Source organism: Ctenocephalides felis, unplaced genomic scaffold, assembly GCF_003426905.1.
Source record: "Ctenocephalides felis isolate EL2017-DRISC unplaced genomic scaffold, ASM342690v1 CF-g0.4_SCAFFOLD_01170, whole genome shotgun sequence".
NCBI lineage: Eukaryota > Metazoa > Arthropoda > Insecta > Siphonaptera > Pulicidae > Ctenocephalides > Ctenocephalides felis.
In genome coordinates, this window is record NW_020537324.1 from 54920616 (window position 1) to 54935362 (window position 14747).

General features: G+C 29.2%; 1 protein-coding gene across 1 annotated transcript; it reads right to left on the bottom strand.

Annotated features, from left to right (window-relative positions):
- Positions 1-1079: 1079 nt before the first annotated feature.
- LOC113366699 (synaptotagmin-11) lies at positions 1080-13038 on the bottom strand. The gene is made up of 8 exons (XM_026608355.1): positions 12798-13038; positions 8633-8901; positions 6469-6716; positions 4232-4438; positions 3410-3641; positions 1810-1937; positions 1370-1589; positions 1080-1291 (listed from the first exon to the last, which is right to left on the bottom strand). The coding sequence occupies exons 1-8, from the start codon at positions 12835-12837 to the stop codon at positions 1172-1174; spliced, it is 1464 nt and encodes a 487-aa protein (XP_026464140.1). The 5' UTR covers positions 12838-13038; the 3' UTR covers positions 1080-1171.
- Between the last annotated feature and the right edge of the window lie 1709 nt (positions 13039-14747).

The window sequence follows — 14747 nt, forward strand, 5'->3', positions numbered from 1 at the left end:
GACAAATTTCAGCTTATTTATACAAATCTTTATTATGAATTAAAATAAATACATTAATGAAAAAATATATGTATATGGATATCAATAATAAATTAATATAAAATATAATACAATTTAAGAAACTTAACGTTATGAAAAAATGTGCAATAAATACTTTCGATAATATAAGTTAAATATTTGTTAATATTTATCCTAATTGATTATGATATAGGTACTATAAAATTACTTTCATGTCCACTCGCACAAATCGCCTATGACTATGAGAAAAATATCTCTAATGCACAAATTCAACATTCACTACAATTCAAGCCATTTCTTTACCCCAATGCATGATAAAAATCGAAATTATACGCAATAATAACAAATTGAATATTTATTAAAAATGTATGCTCTTACTTACTTTATAACAAATCTTTATTATAAACAATCAATAATAATAAGATGTGCCTACTTGAATAAACGGGATACATAATTATTTAAGGATATAATAAAAAAAATCATTTATCACGTTAAATATGATAAAAAAAACGTATTTTTTGTCAAAATATGTAGCATATCGTTTATAATTTTCTGACTTACGTATAAGTCATATAATTATCTATTTCGTGTTTTATTCATTTAGTTTTTATGCACAAGAATATACAAGCTCCATTGATTTCATAATTACACTCTACTATAATAAATATATTGATTAAATAGCCGTTGAATGGTCGTACATTTTACACAAAGCTGTGTATACATTACTGAAAAATTACCAACAAATACTTTGACTGTAATTATAAAATTACGATTTTGTTTGTTTATTGAACAATTAAATTATTCAAATATAAGTTAGGCCATAGATTTGATATGCCATAAAATGCTGCAAAAAATTCTTAGATTTATTTGCTTTTTACAAGATACATTTAAGATGCATTGCTTTAATATTTAAACCAATAAATAGGTTTTGTATATGTGTCATACAAAGAAATATCCTGTCGACTTATCAAATCATAAAATTAACGACTTTTTTAAATTATGGATAGTGTAGTAAATAACATCTACTTACATTTACAATGAGCATTTGAAACAGTGCGCGGCTTTATTACATCTGAATTATGATGAATATAAGTGAAATATATTCCATCCAAAATTTTTAATTCTATAAAAACATGTTTATAGAGAAATTAATTTACTCGCGCAGTTTATGCCAATCAGCAATCTGTCGACGTGGCGAGTTGCAGACTTCGTTCCAGTGATGTAGGGTCGAGCCTGTGCTGCGAGGTCCTCCCAGTTCTAAGCGACCAATTACCTGTAATTATTGTTATTTTTATAAATAATAATATCATTCATTAAACTGAATATTATTCACTTTTCTCTATTTTTATACCTCATTTTTAGTAACGCGGTCCCAGTCAAGAAGCAGCAGTTCTAAAGAAACTCCATCTAATGCACGTGTTTCAGCAGCATCACCTGCTGGACCACCAGCCGCAGATGGAATGTCAAAGCCAAAACTTTCATTAAACACTGGATTCAGAGTACGTTTCTTAACATGAGTTTTCTTTTTAGCAATTCGTTGGCCGTTGTATAACAAGTATATCTTTACGTATCTGCAACAGTGATTTTGATATTATCAACATTGAATTAAGCAATCAAATCCCACTCAATTTTATAAAAAATGCAATGCAAAAAAAATTAAAAACTATGTTTTAAGATTTTACGGAATACTGAAACACACATGGTCAGTGAATAAAGATCATATCCCAAAGTTCATTATTTTCGTACCACTTGCTATTCAAAATAAATATTCTAATCAATAAATTTACTTACGGATCAGCCAATCCAGTTACGTCCATTCTTGGTAGATTGCGTGCTTTGAGAAGGACAACCGTAAGCCGTGATGCTGCCGGCTGCCAGCATAAAGAAACCAGAAGTTCGCCTCGTGACTGGCAACGGATCTATAAAAATATAACAATTTATAGAAAAACAAATGTACTTTTAACTGTAATCTAAAAAATATAACAATATACAGAACAACCTTTCCTAGGGCAGACTTGGTACGGTTGAGCCACTTTTTTTTTATCAGCTATAATTTTGTTAATTTACCAGTTATCTTGGAGAAAGGTGAATTAAATGGCAATTGGAACATTTGTCTATGTGAAAATACTAAAATACTGTCTTTATATACGATGGATTAGTCATAAAATCAAATCATATAAGACAAGTGCGAGTGTCACAAACGTCCACACCCCAAGGACGGTGGTGACAGGCATAAAAATAGATTAAATCTTATGTCCGATATATGTAACACAGCGCAGCATAATCATTTAAACAAAGCTTATTAATATAATATAACATTGTGTATTGTTATGTTATATTCATAAGCAAACATAATTTTAAACAAAAGTTTAGACGTCCGGCGCAATGTCTTTATGAATTTTTTTTTCTTATTTTTAATGTTTCTTTACCTTCTTTTTTCGTATTTTGTTTTAATTAAATTAGAATATTCTTTATCTGTTTAAACTTCACCCGAGAAGGGCAACCCCATAACCAAATGTTACAACCACATCCAAAGCACAATTTTGAGAAGTAACTTTTTTTGACCCTTTAAAATGCGGTCTACACAGATCATATTAATGTAGGGCACAGACTAAATGCAATAATGGGAACTTGTTCAAACAAACATACTATATCTTTCTGCCTTTGGAAACCCTATCTCAAAATCAGTACAGTTTAGCTTCTGGTGACTGGCACAACCGTACTCAGTCTGCCATATTCTTACTTATTTCAATTTTAATATTTTGTGATTAGATTTAACTTTAAATTGTTCATGATAATTATATTATTACATGACATAGAACATTTATTGTTATTTGTATATGTATTCTACAGAATTAATTGAATACTCTGTTACACCATGGTAATTGACCTTTAACCATTTTCAATATTCAAATGGAACTTAAATATTTGATTTCAAAATAGTTATAATTAACATTCCAAAACGAGAAAAACGGTCTTTTTTCAAAAACTTTTTATTTTTCTAATCCAATGCTGTTTGATTATTGAAATCGGTTGCTACAAGCTCTCGGAAAAGTATAACGACAAATTATATGGCACATATTACATATATACACACATATAATATATAATAAAAACATATATTATTTTTTTTTTAATTGAAATATATACTAAAAATTCGGTTATAAAATGTTAGCATGTGAAATTGTTTTTTTTCCTGTTTCAGTAAATTCAGTTTATAAATATACTGGTAACAAAATGCAAATAAGTCTTATATTTTAACTTTTTTTAACTTTTAACGAGATATTGGCTAATAGCTGATCGTATTACTTATCACATACATACTATGTATTACACATACAATTAGTATGTGCAAATCAATCAATAGCATTTAGAAAAAAAATACAGTTACCTTAAGACTACGTGGTTGAATTTCCCTGCTGAGTGCGACCTGTTGGCAACCAGCTTGGGCTAGATCAACACCAGCCAGAGCGCAAACGACTTCTCCAATGACATCATCGCGGGAATACCTATCAAAGCTCAAAACTACAAAATGCAGAGACATAGCCGATAATTCACTGATGGACAATCCGTAAAATGTAAAATCTTCATCATATACTGGATTTCGAGTATTTCTCACCACCCTATAATAAAGATTTGACTTAGATATACTTCACATTTATCTTTTCATCAATTGAATAAAATATATATTGTTTATCAAATACATATAAGGGTCTATAATATTTCAAGATATTTGTGACAAAAAATTAGGATAGGGTGACTAAAACTTTCCATAACCCATATTTAACTAAATTTATTTTATTTTATATTATATATCATTTTAATAAATATTCAGATTTTTAATCCATTAGATTACACAATTTAATGGCTGTTGTTTTTCTCATTTTGTCTCATTTTGTCTGTAGCTATTGGTAAAATCAAAAAACAAAATCATATATTTTATTTATGTTATATTTATCTAATTGCATCATTTGCAGGAAGACCTCAAACAAGAGCCAAAAAAATGAAAGTTTTGGATATAAAATAATCTAGTTTAATATGTCATCGTTTTAAAAATAACAAATAATTTCGAATTTAGCACGTATTCAGTTGAATAGAAAGAAATTGTATTCATTTAGATATTAAGAGGCAGAAGTATTAAATTGATGGCTCCTACATTGCTAAATTTATTTGTTTTGTTTAGCGTTCGCACTAATAAATTTATTATACTGACCTGGTTTTAACTTTATGTTGTTTATCTGGCAATAATTGTAATTTGACATAAGGATCTGTGTTTGGTCCACTCCCATTGTTTTTGCCATTATTGTTTGTCTGAACTGCTAAAGAAACTACAGGCGGACCAGGAAGCGGATTATTACGCGCTGGTAATCCGCGACATCGCACAACTGACACAACCAGGGCTGACCGCTCTGCTAGATATCTAAACAAAAAGAAACAGAATAGTTATTCAAATGCTTGGTTATTAACAATCAAATTTTAAGACTTATATATATATATATATATATATATATATATATATATACTTAAAGATTATGAAACGCAGGTTTGGATCAATTTTAACAATAATTACTGCAATTTAAATCAAAATTAATTTTCAAGATTAATATTGATCAACTTGATTAATTAAATTGTTGGTGCATTAAATAATCAAATTAAAATTCTTTATTGAGTCACAACCGACTTTTTTATAAATAGAATTTGTATTGTGTTCTTAAATTTATGAGTTCGTTCTTTTACTAGCGCGAAGTTGTACTAAAACACGAAGATCGATAACACATTCAATTTTCATGAGTACCTGCTGAATATAGTCTTTAGTCATTAAAAGTGTGACATTATTTTAAAGTTTATAATACAAATTATTTGCAAAAGTTCGTGTGCTTGATTGTTTATATTTAATTTTCTTTGAACTATAATATTGGCTAATTGAAGTTAGTAAAATAATTTACTCCAGATTTAATCCAGATGTTGTTTGACTCATTCCTAAAGCATTATTACAAAATTGCTTAATCTACAGCTAACGCCAATTTGATTTGGAGTCTAACTCAGCTAAAGGATCTGCCATCATTCGGAGTTGGCTTTATTTTAGAATATGTTTAGAAATATAGTATATTCAAATTTTGAAATTAAACTGGTAAAGATTCATTTTAGAAAGTTATCAAAATTGATCATGGTTTTCAATGCTTAATTTTTCAATTTGCCTCTCATTAATAACTAATTACTTCTCAAAAATTAATTAAAATTTTAAAAAGCATGTAAAATTTTGAAGGCACTTGCAAGCCATATAATTATACTTTTTGTAATTTCTCACAACCAGCTATGTTATGCTAATTTTTTTATAACGGAATGCCAAAATTAAATTCGTTTCTCGTAATTTTTGATTTGGTTCGAGTTCCAACTTAGCAGAAAACTAGTGGGGCGCATGGCATCTAGCCTTAAGGCAAATTGCTGGAACTTTTCGTACCAAATATTATTATTTTTTTTAAAAACGATTAACATTTTTGAAAAATTTTTAGTTTGAAAAAATTAGATTTTTGAGAAACTAGGACTTTAAAAAAAAATGTTTTCTTTATTTTGACATATTTTGGAAAATCTGAACTTTTTTTCAAAATATAGGTTCGTACGTTTTCAAATAATAGGTTCCGTACCAATGTTTACCAATGTTTTCCGTACCAAATAGTACGATTGCTTTGAAAAAAGTTCATAATTTCCAAAATATTTCAAAATAAATTTTTCTTCAAATAGTCTTTTTTTTCAAAAAAGTAAATTATTGTCAAAAATTTATAGTTCCTCAAAAATCTAATTTTTCCAGAGTAAACTTTTTTCAAAAATGTTAATCTTTTTTTAGAAAAAAGAAAAGTGGTACGGGAAGTTCCAGCAACACACATACATCCATTTTTTCTAAGGTATGCCAAAATGTTCAGAAACCTTTGAAACGTAAAGATATATAAAAATTTTTATTTTCGATTTTTTTGCGATTACTATAACTTGCCCTACGGGAAGTTAACAAACATTCCGGATCCACGATTCACGGTTCGGAAAAAACAAGCTGATTCGTTTCGGTTTTTGTTCAAGTTTGGGTTCAGTTTGAAGTTTGAACTTCGCTTCAAATCCTTGTTTATAATAAAACAAATAACAAGTCGTCAAACAGTAGACAAAAAGCAAAATTTAATATTTTTATTTCAATACGTCAGCAAATCTTGTTGTATGAAATGATCTTTAGTTCCGAAACGCGTTTCTGCCCAAAAATCAACATTAAAAAGGAAGTATCGGAACGACGTTCCGGAGCATTCCAGCTCGTCAACACCACTGCTCATGACATAAGAAAATATCCACTTAATATATATAGTAAACTAAGATGTTATACAAAAAGTAGTAATTTAGTAAAAGTAGTAAAAGTAGTAGTGAAAAAATATCATTAGAAATATTATTATATAGCATTATTATAAATACCTCAGTTTAAAAACGAGTGTTCCAAGTTTTCCGTGTTCTGCATTCTCGATACTCTGTTCAATGCACGTCGACCCGGGCTCGTCAGCGTCACCCGGAGCTGGGTCAGCCTCTCGCGGTGTCTGCACGGGCGCCTCGTCCGCGTAGCGCGGAGTCGAATCGCCCGGCGACAAGTTGCCGTTTGACATCATACCACCACTTGGTATACAACTGCCGGAGGATACTATGCTGCTGGACATGCTGGGCGATAACTGTAATATAGATTTATATTATGTATTGATCTAATTTGTGTTCTATTTGTTTGGTATATTCTGTACTAATAAGGTGATACCTATACTTTTCGAAAAACGGGGACAATCCGCGATAAACTTTTATAAAAACCCGAGACTCAAGCTGGTAATCCGGGACGTATGTCACCTTAGTACTGATTTTTTTTTTTATGTAATTACGGTTTTGTTATTTCGCTTTTGTACAAAACCATTGATATTCTACAATAATGTTGAATAAATGAATACAAATTAAGATGAAATTGTTACCATTCATAATAAAACATATATTCTTATCCAGTGGTTTCCAACCTTTTTGTAGCGCCCCCCCCCCCAGTTTTACGAAAAATTATTGCTGCGCTCCCTTAATTTTTCTAACTATCTAATTTTATAATCATTCAACTGATAACAATAAATTTATCAGGTCACAAAATAATATGAAATACAATATCAAAATATACATGAAAACTAGTTGGTTTGGTATTTAGCCTTGAGGCAAGTTACATGAACTTCCCGATATATGTAAATAATCGACTTAATCAATAAAAAATAAATTAATTTATGAGTGATTAAAAGTATTCCGAGTGGATTTATTACACATAATTGAAAACGAACAAACACGTTAATCGGAGTATTTTCTAAAAGCAAATTTTCAAAAATCAATATTTTTTTTAATTGAACCAGTTTACGTTCCATAAACATCGTCTTAATTTATTTTTCAAACAGTTAAATGCAAAAAATAGGCTCGGTAGATTTTCACCTAAAACTAATCAGTATCATTCCCAACTAATATCTTTCGAACAGTTTTTGATTTTTTAAAATCGATTCGGTAGAATGAGCTTAAATGTCGACGAAAAGTTTAACACTTTTTTCCAAATTTCAAAGAAACGGCTCGGCCGATCGTCGCACAAAAGTGACAAGCGATAGTCCTTATTGAGACACATCAAATGGTTTTTAAATTTCTGAAATCGGTTCAGGCGTTTTTGAGCAATCGTCGATAAAAGGTCTAATTTTGACAAATGCCAAAAAAAAACGATACTAATTTTTGCAAACTTTAACGAATTTTTAAAGCTAGACGAGTTGTCGTAGGGCCGTAATATTTTAGTATGATCTAGAAGACTATGATATCTACCATCAAAAAAAATAATAATAAAAATCGTCGAAAATTTTTTTTTAACACTTTATTACAAGCCGATCTTTCAGTACAAGTATCATTGTCACTGTACCAGTCCAGCTAATATTCTTGAAATAGTTTATGTGTTGCTTTAACTTAACTTCTTTATCTATGACTTTAAAATTTTAACTCAACATAAACCAACTCAATTAGTCAAAATAGATGCTTATCGCAAATCTTTGTCCTGCCCTGAAGTTTAACCACACCCTTTATACATGAGTATATTAATGATACACTGTTAATACTTATTATTCATGCAAAATACGTCTAATTTTACATTAATTTTAGGGGGCCTCCATTGATCATGTTATCAATTTTTTAAGGATTTTTGGATCTTCCCTTCCTCTTAGTGACACGTGGTGATATTCAAATTTACCACCTTACCCACCAAATATCACGTGTATTTTTAGTTACGAGAAAAAATTGTATTTTTCTGAAAATTTTTGGATATTTAAAAAAAAAGTCAGGTAAAAAATAAATACACGTGATATCTTACTTTATATATATATTTATATACCTTTTTTTTTCTCCCTCACGCGATATTTTGTGATTTTTTGTCAAACGACGCCACCCCCCCTTAAAAACCTCACGTGATTATTGGACGCCCTCTTATATTGTTACATATATAAGAGAAATTTAATTTTTATTTATGTTTATCTCTGAAAACTGTGTTTGTATCATAGCCATATTAAAATTAGACGCATTAGCTTTATATGGTATCACTCACCCCTGGTGGTGATCTTGCTGCTAATGAAGGCAAAGGGCCGCTTCCAGACGTAGGGCTAGGACTTTTCTTCAGATAGTAATGTGTGGGCGCACCTGTAGGACTACGTACCGCAGTCGGTTTTCGGGGTGGTTGAAAGTGTAAAGGAGCCTCAGCGGACGCTTTGCGGGCTGCAACAGCGTCGGCTCTTCTTCGGTATCGTCGGACGCAAAGACCTGCTACTGCGGCCAATACTGCGGCACATGCGAGACCTACGAGGATCGCGGGGGCCACTGAAACAAATATTAAGTAAAATTTTAATATTGTTTCGATGCTTTTAATTGTATAATTTGCATTACTCGTGTAATGTATCATTTACATCTAATGATGAGAAAGAGAAAGAAAGCAATGAAAAGAAGTACAGTAAAGTTTTGATTAACCGGACTAATTGTCGATAGGCATTCGGATAATCAAAAATCCGGATAATCGAATGTATAAAAAGTAATGCTGTGTATTTATTAAAAATAACAAATACATATATAGATATCAACGAAAATAATGTTTGTCAAGAAATTAAAACTTCCTTATGTATGTACATATATTTTATTAGATTACATTACATACTTATACTAAACTGCAGCATTGATCATGCAAAAATTCGAATTATAGGTATTATATGCACATACATATAAATTGGTCGCGGTTAGGAGTCCGGATAATCGCGAATCCGTATGACCGAAGGTGGGATAAACAAGATTCTACTGTATAAGCAAATTATTAGACTGAAGAAATTTATTGACTTAATGATTAAAAACAACTTTGTGAAAAATCTTGAGCGTTGCCATTAATTAACTTTTAGGTAAATATTTTTATAATTTTGTCGATATAGTTCGAGTGTTGTGGATTCTTGGTATTAATATACAGTAGAACCTCGATTATCCGGACCTCGGTTATACGGATTCGCGATTATCCGGACATAATCGCGTCGGAACTTGCATATTCTGATGTGCCTGTATACATTAAAACATTCTCTGTTTTGACGTGCATATATACATTTTTGAAGGGTGGTGTTATCCCTTAAAGATAAAATAAATATTATAGAATCATTAAAAAAGGCGAAACCGGTGAAACCGGAAACTGATAGGTATGGTGTAGTGTAGATACATCCACTATAAGCGATATTAAAGAATGCCGCTTCAATTTTGTCGTACACTTGCAAGTTAGATAGTGAAGAGGGGAGTGAAAATCGGAAAATGGTGAGGAGACCGAAAAATGAACTCTTAGAAGAAGCTCTATATTGTTGGTTTTTACAAAAACGATCAACAAATTATTTGTAAGCAACTTTTCTTCTTCATTGATACTTTACGTACCACCTGAATATTTTACCTCATGATTAATATAATATGTATAATGTAATCTAAGAAAATATGTAAATGTTAATTTTCTAATAAACATCGATTTTTGTTGATATCTATGTATGCATTTGTTATTTTTGATAAACAAAACATTATTCTTCATAATTTGGATTATCCGGATTTTCGATTATCCGGATGCCTATCGACAACAATTAGTCCGGATAATCGAGGTTCTACTGTAGTTGGAAATTACATAGATTATTTGAAAATAATAATAGTAATGATATCTTAACGAGATACTTTTTTATTTGTATAATTTCTCATAAAAATGGATTCTTACAAGACCAATAATAAGTCTCAGCGTGATTATTCTAACTACACATAGCGCACATTTGGGTGGAAATCCAATTACGACAACAAATCTAATAAGAATGCTATTGACTTAGATGAAACACGTTTACATTGAACTCACTACGATATAAATAGTCAAAAATGTTTTTTATCTATAGGGTGTCAACAAATATTTTGCTAAATGTCCTAAGTGTGATTCAGTCTTACTAAATGCTAAACGGCATAATGGAATCAGCTGTACTTGTATTTTGATACAAATAAAAAACCATAATTCATAAGACTTTCATAAATAATACGTAGTTTTTAAAAAAAGCAAGAACAAAAGTAGATGTTATTTTGGGAATGTAATTTATTTCTAAAACCAATAAAGTAATGCAATATTGTAAAATTAGAATGTTTCTATATTTTTTATCATTCACTTCTAGTTCAACAATCAGATTACTTTATTGAAATCTATAGTTTCTATAATGGAAAACAATTATTGATGTAATTTACTCTTCGTCAAAATTTGGAATTGCGGAACTTCATAAAATTCGATAATATATTACTGTATATTGCTATAATTTTATTTTTATTTTCATAGTTAGAAAAAAAGAACATTGTTATTATTCTTCTGCATTTATTTTCTTTTTGATAGATTTTGTATACAGCCCAGTGCTAGACGTGAAAATATTATTTGCAAGACGTGATAATATTATACATATCCAATTAATTTTTTTATTGTTAAAATGCAAATATTAGCAAACAAAACACACAATGCAAGTACAACTTCTTTTTAAATTAACAATTAACTAACTTAATTCAATAAAATACAGCACTCAAATATTATAACGCAGTAATAATCTATGTAATATCCAGCTATATCAATACTAAGAATCTACAAAATTCCAACTGTATTGACAAAATTATAAAAATGTTTACCTAATAGTTAATTAATAGCAACGCTCAAGATTTTTAACAAAGTTGTTTTGAATCATTAAGTCAATAAATGTCTTCAGTCTAATAATTTCTTTTTCTTGCTTTTTTTCTCTTTCTCATCATTAGATGTAAATGTTAAATTATTTGAGTAATACAATTTAAACAATTGAAGGCAATTATTATTTAGCAATATTCTATTACAACATCTTTCACTAGGTATTTAAACATTTTACAAATATATATTTCTATTTAATAGTATTAGCACCTCTCTCTAAAGGTTTTCAAATGCTTAAATTATAACTTCAGTGCAGAAATCATTAGATAAACCATAAAACCATAGATATGTATTAATAAAAAAATAACTGTTCAATATAGGAGTAACATAGAAACAGAATAGAATAGAAATCATATTATATTCGAATTAAATAGGTCTTGTGAGAATAGATTCTATTAGATATTTTAAAAACAAACGGTATCTTGTTAAGATATTGATTTTTTCGAACAATCTACATAGATTTCGAACTATATCAGTACCATGTATGATCTTCATGAACAATTTTTTACACAAAAGAATTGTATTTTAGTTCAGCACATGGAATAAACTTTTCCTGTACAAAGTCATGTTAAAACCAACATAGCCAACGACGCGCAAATCCAACATAGCCATAATTCAAAGGTTTTTGAAAGGTTTGAAAGAAATTATAAACGCACTCAAGTATATCCTAAATTAGTTGGTTCATACAGATTCGAACATGAACACATTTAAGATAGAAATTGAAAAATTCAGTCTGAGATACAAGGATAGAATACAGAATCACCCAAACATCATGGCCAAAATATAATAAAAAACATGACATCGAACGGCTCAGAAGAAAACGGCCCCTTTTTGATATCCTTTAGCAATCCCATAATATGTACAATTACTCGTAGGCTTTATTTAATTTTTTCACATCAGGATTACATCTATAAGCTAAACATAACCAACATCCAATCGGATCACCACTGGGTGACCTTTCGACCTTCTCTCCTTATTTAATAAACCATTAAAATTACTAAATGCTTTTAGATTGTAATTCACAAATGTAAATAAAAAAAGATTTGTATTTATAAATTCTGTTTATTTGCAATGTATGTAGTCTATGTAGTATGTAATACATCTAAAAGCAATTACTTATATTTTGTTTCAAATAGTAAAGAATAACAATAACTGGTATATTTTGATTAGCTTTGCATAGCCCGATAATATTTAAAATACATGTAATGATAATAGTTATTAAAAAATCTTGTTTAAAACTTCGTAATGAATGTACTGTGTATATACTTTTGTGTAACGTTATGTGTATGAAATCGATTTTCTTAAGTCTGTTTGTCATAACTACTAATAATTCAAATTTTGATAATTTTAATAAAACATAAGGATGCACAATGACAAACTATTTTCACGATCTGCATACATAATATTTTATATTATGCATACTCAAAGCATCAATACACCAAAGAAACCTTTGTAGATTTATTCATACTATTTATTTTTATTAAAATATAGCATTTATTTAATAACCCACCTGATTCGAGTGATTTGATTTGTGGCCCTTCCTCGCCCATTGTTGCGCTTTAATTTCTTCCCAGAACTGTCAAATTCAAACCACTCAAAACGTAATAATATCACAAATATTGTTTACACCACTTTATCCCAGGTATATGGCACTGTGAATTGTGATATTGTTTGTAAATACTGTTTTTACAGAATGACAATGATTCAAAGCAAATAATACTTTCCGTCGTAGTAATTTTCCGGCTATGATTCAGAAATATATCCTGAAGAACTGGAATCAATATCGACGCGCATCCGCGGCATCCGCTCGAAGCGAGCGCATCTAGCGGCAAATTTTTGCATCAAATGGCGGCAAATTCAGGATGTACATTCTGAACTTATTTTTTTCAGTTCAGAATCATATTAATTTTCCCAAAAATCCACCTAATGAACATAAACTGTTAGTAATATGGGCAGTATCATAAACATTATAACAAATACATACATTTACAATAATATCAATTTTTTTCGAATATTTTTTACAGTAGGTTGAAATTTGAAGCAATTTCCAAAAAAGCATAGCCGGTTGATTTTAGTGTCGTTATAATTAATTAGCTTTTTTACAGTTTCTTTTATCATTCCACTGAAAAGTGTAATATATCTTTATATATAAAAAAAGATTATATGATAAAGAAGGGCAAAAACTGCTTTGAAAATCGACCGACGTTTCAATACGGACGGACAAATATAAGCTGCCGAGTGCCTCAGAGGGTCAGCCGAGTGGGAAGATCATTAAGAAAAATAATACAAATTATATCAATAAACTTACGTTTCGTACATGACACAGATTTTTCATTTGTTTCATTATTTTCACTATAATTATTTAAATAATTATTTACTGGAGACGTGTATGTGACGTACGCATACAATCAAAGACGCTCATGCGACACGACGACCAATCACAATCGACCCGTATAGAAATGACTCGAGCGTAACGCTCTTCCGTTGCATTTTCACATATTTACAGTCTAGTCGCGCATAAAGAAGTTTTACTTAAAAAATTTGGTAATTCAGAAAACTGTAAAAAAATTAAACATGTGAGTAATTTGTAAAAAAATATTGAAATAGTCATAATTTTGAAATAAAAATAATATAGATTAATTTTCTTTATTAATTAATTAAATAATATGAGTAATAAGATTATCACTTGATCAAATTTATGCAAACACTATGAGAACACTTTCCATTGAAAATATAAAGAAATACCTGAAGAAGTCGTAATTCTGCAATTTACTTATAAATAATAAAATAAATTTATATAATGTTTCATAAAAAAATATTGAAATCGTTATACTTTTAAATTAAAAATAAAAATTATATGTGTAATTTTTCATATTAATCGTAGGTTTATGTGATGTAATATATAATGCTATATAATATAAAGATTACAATTACGTACCAGTAACTTAAGCTCCAGCAATAAATTTTGTGAGGTTTGTATTTAGTATTAATTTCTGGAGATCATAGATAAGTTTTTTTTCAAATTCACTATTCTATTAATATACTAAATTTCACAAATAGTCGAAAAGCAATACTATTTATTTAGTTACTATTACAAATAACGCTTGCCTAAGGATCAGAAACACATATAAATTATATTTCTATCAATGCAATTTATTGTAATTTACTATCACCAACATCGACTACATTTAAATCTTATTTTGATAAGCAAGCAAGCAAAAGCTAGCGAGAAAATTGCCATTTTTTAAAATTTCATTACATTCAACAATTTTGTTGAGAAATTGCTACTGAAAATCCACAAAAATTTAATACGCCACTGAAATAAAATTCCACATGTTTGCAAATTCATTAAGCTTGATGTTTATGTTTTTATTATAATTATTATAAATAAGTTAAAACAAGACTTTATATATATTATGTAACATAATGATTTACAACAATTTTATAATATTATGTATTG

Coding starts and splice junctions, on each gene's coding strand:
- LOC113366699 (XM_026608355.1), bottom strand. CDS start 12,837: ATGGGCGAGGAAGGGCCACAAATCAAATCACTCGAATCAG. Junction 4,439..6,468: donor ACACTCGTTTTTAAACTGAG/GTATTTATAATA, acceptor CTTTTTGTTTAG/ATATCTAGCAGAGCGGTCAG. Junction 1,590..1,809: donor GTAACTGGATTGGCTGATCC/GTAAGTAAATTT, acceptor TCACTGTTGCAG/ATACGTAAAGATATACTTGT.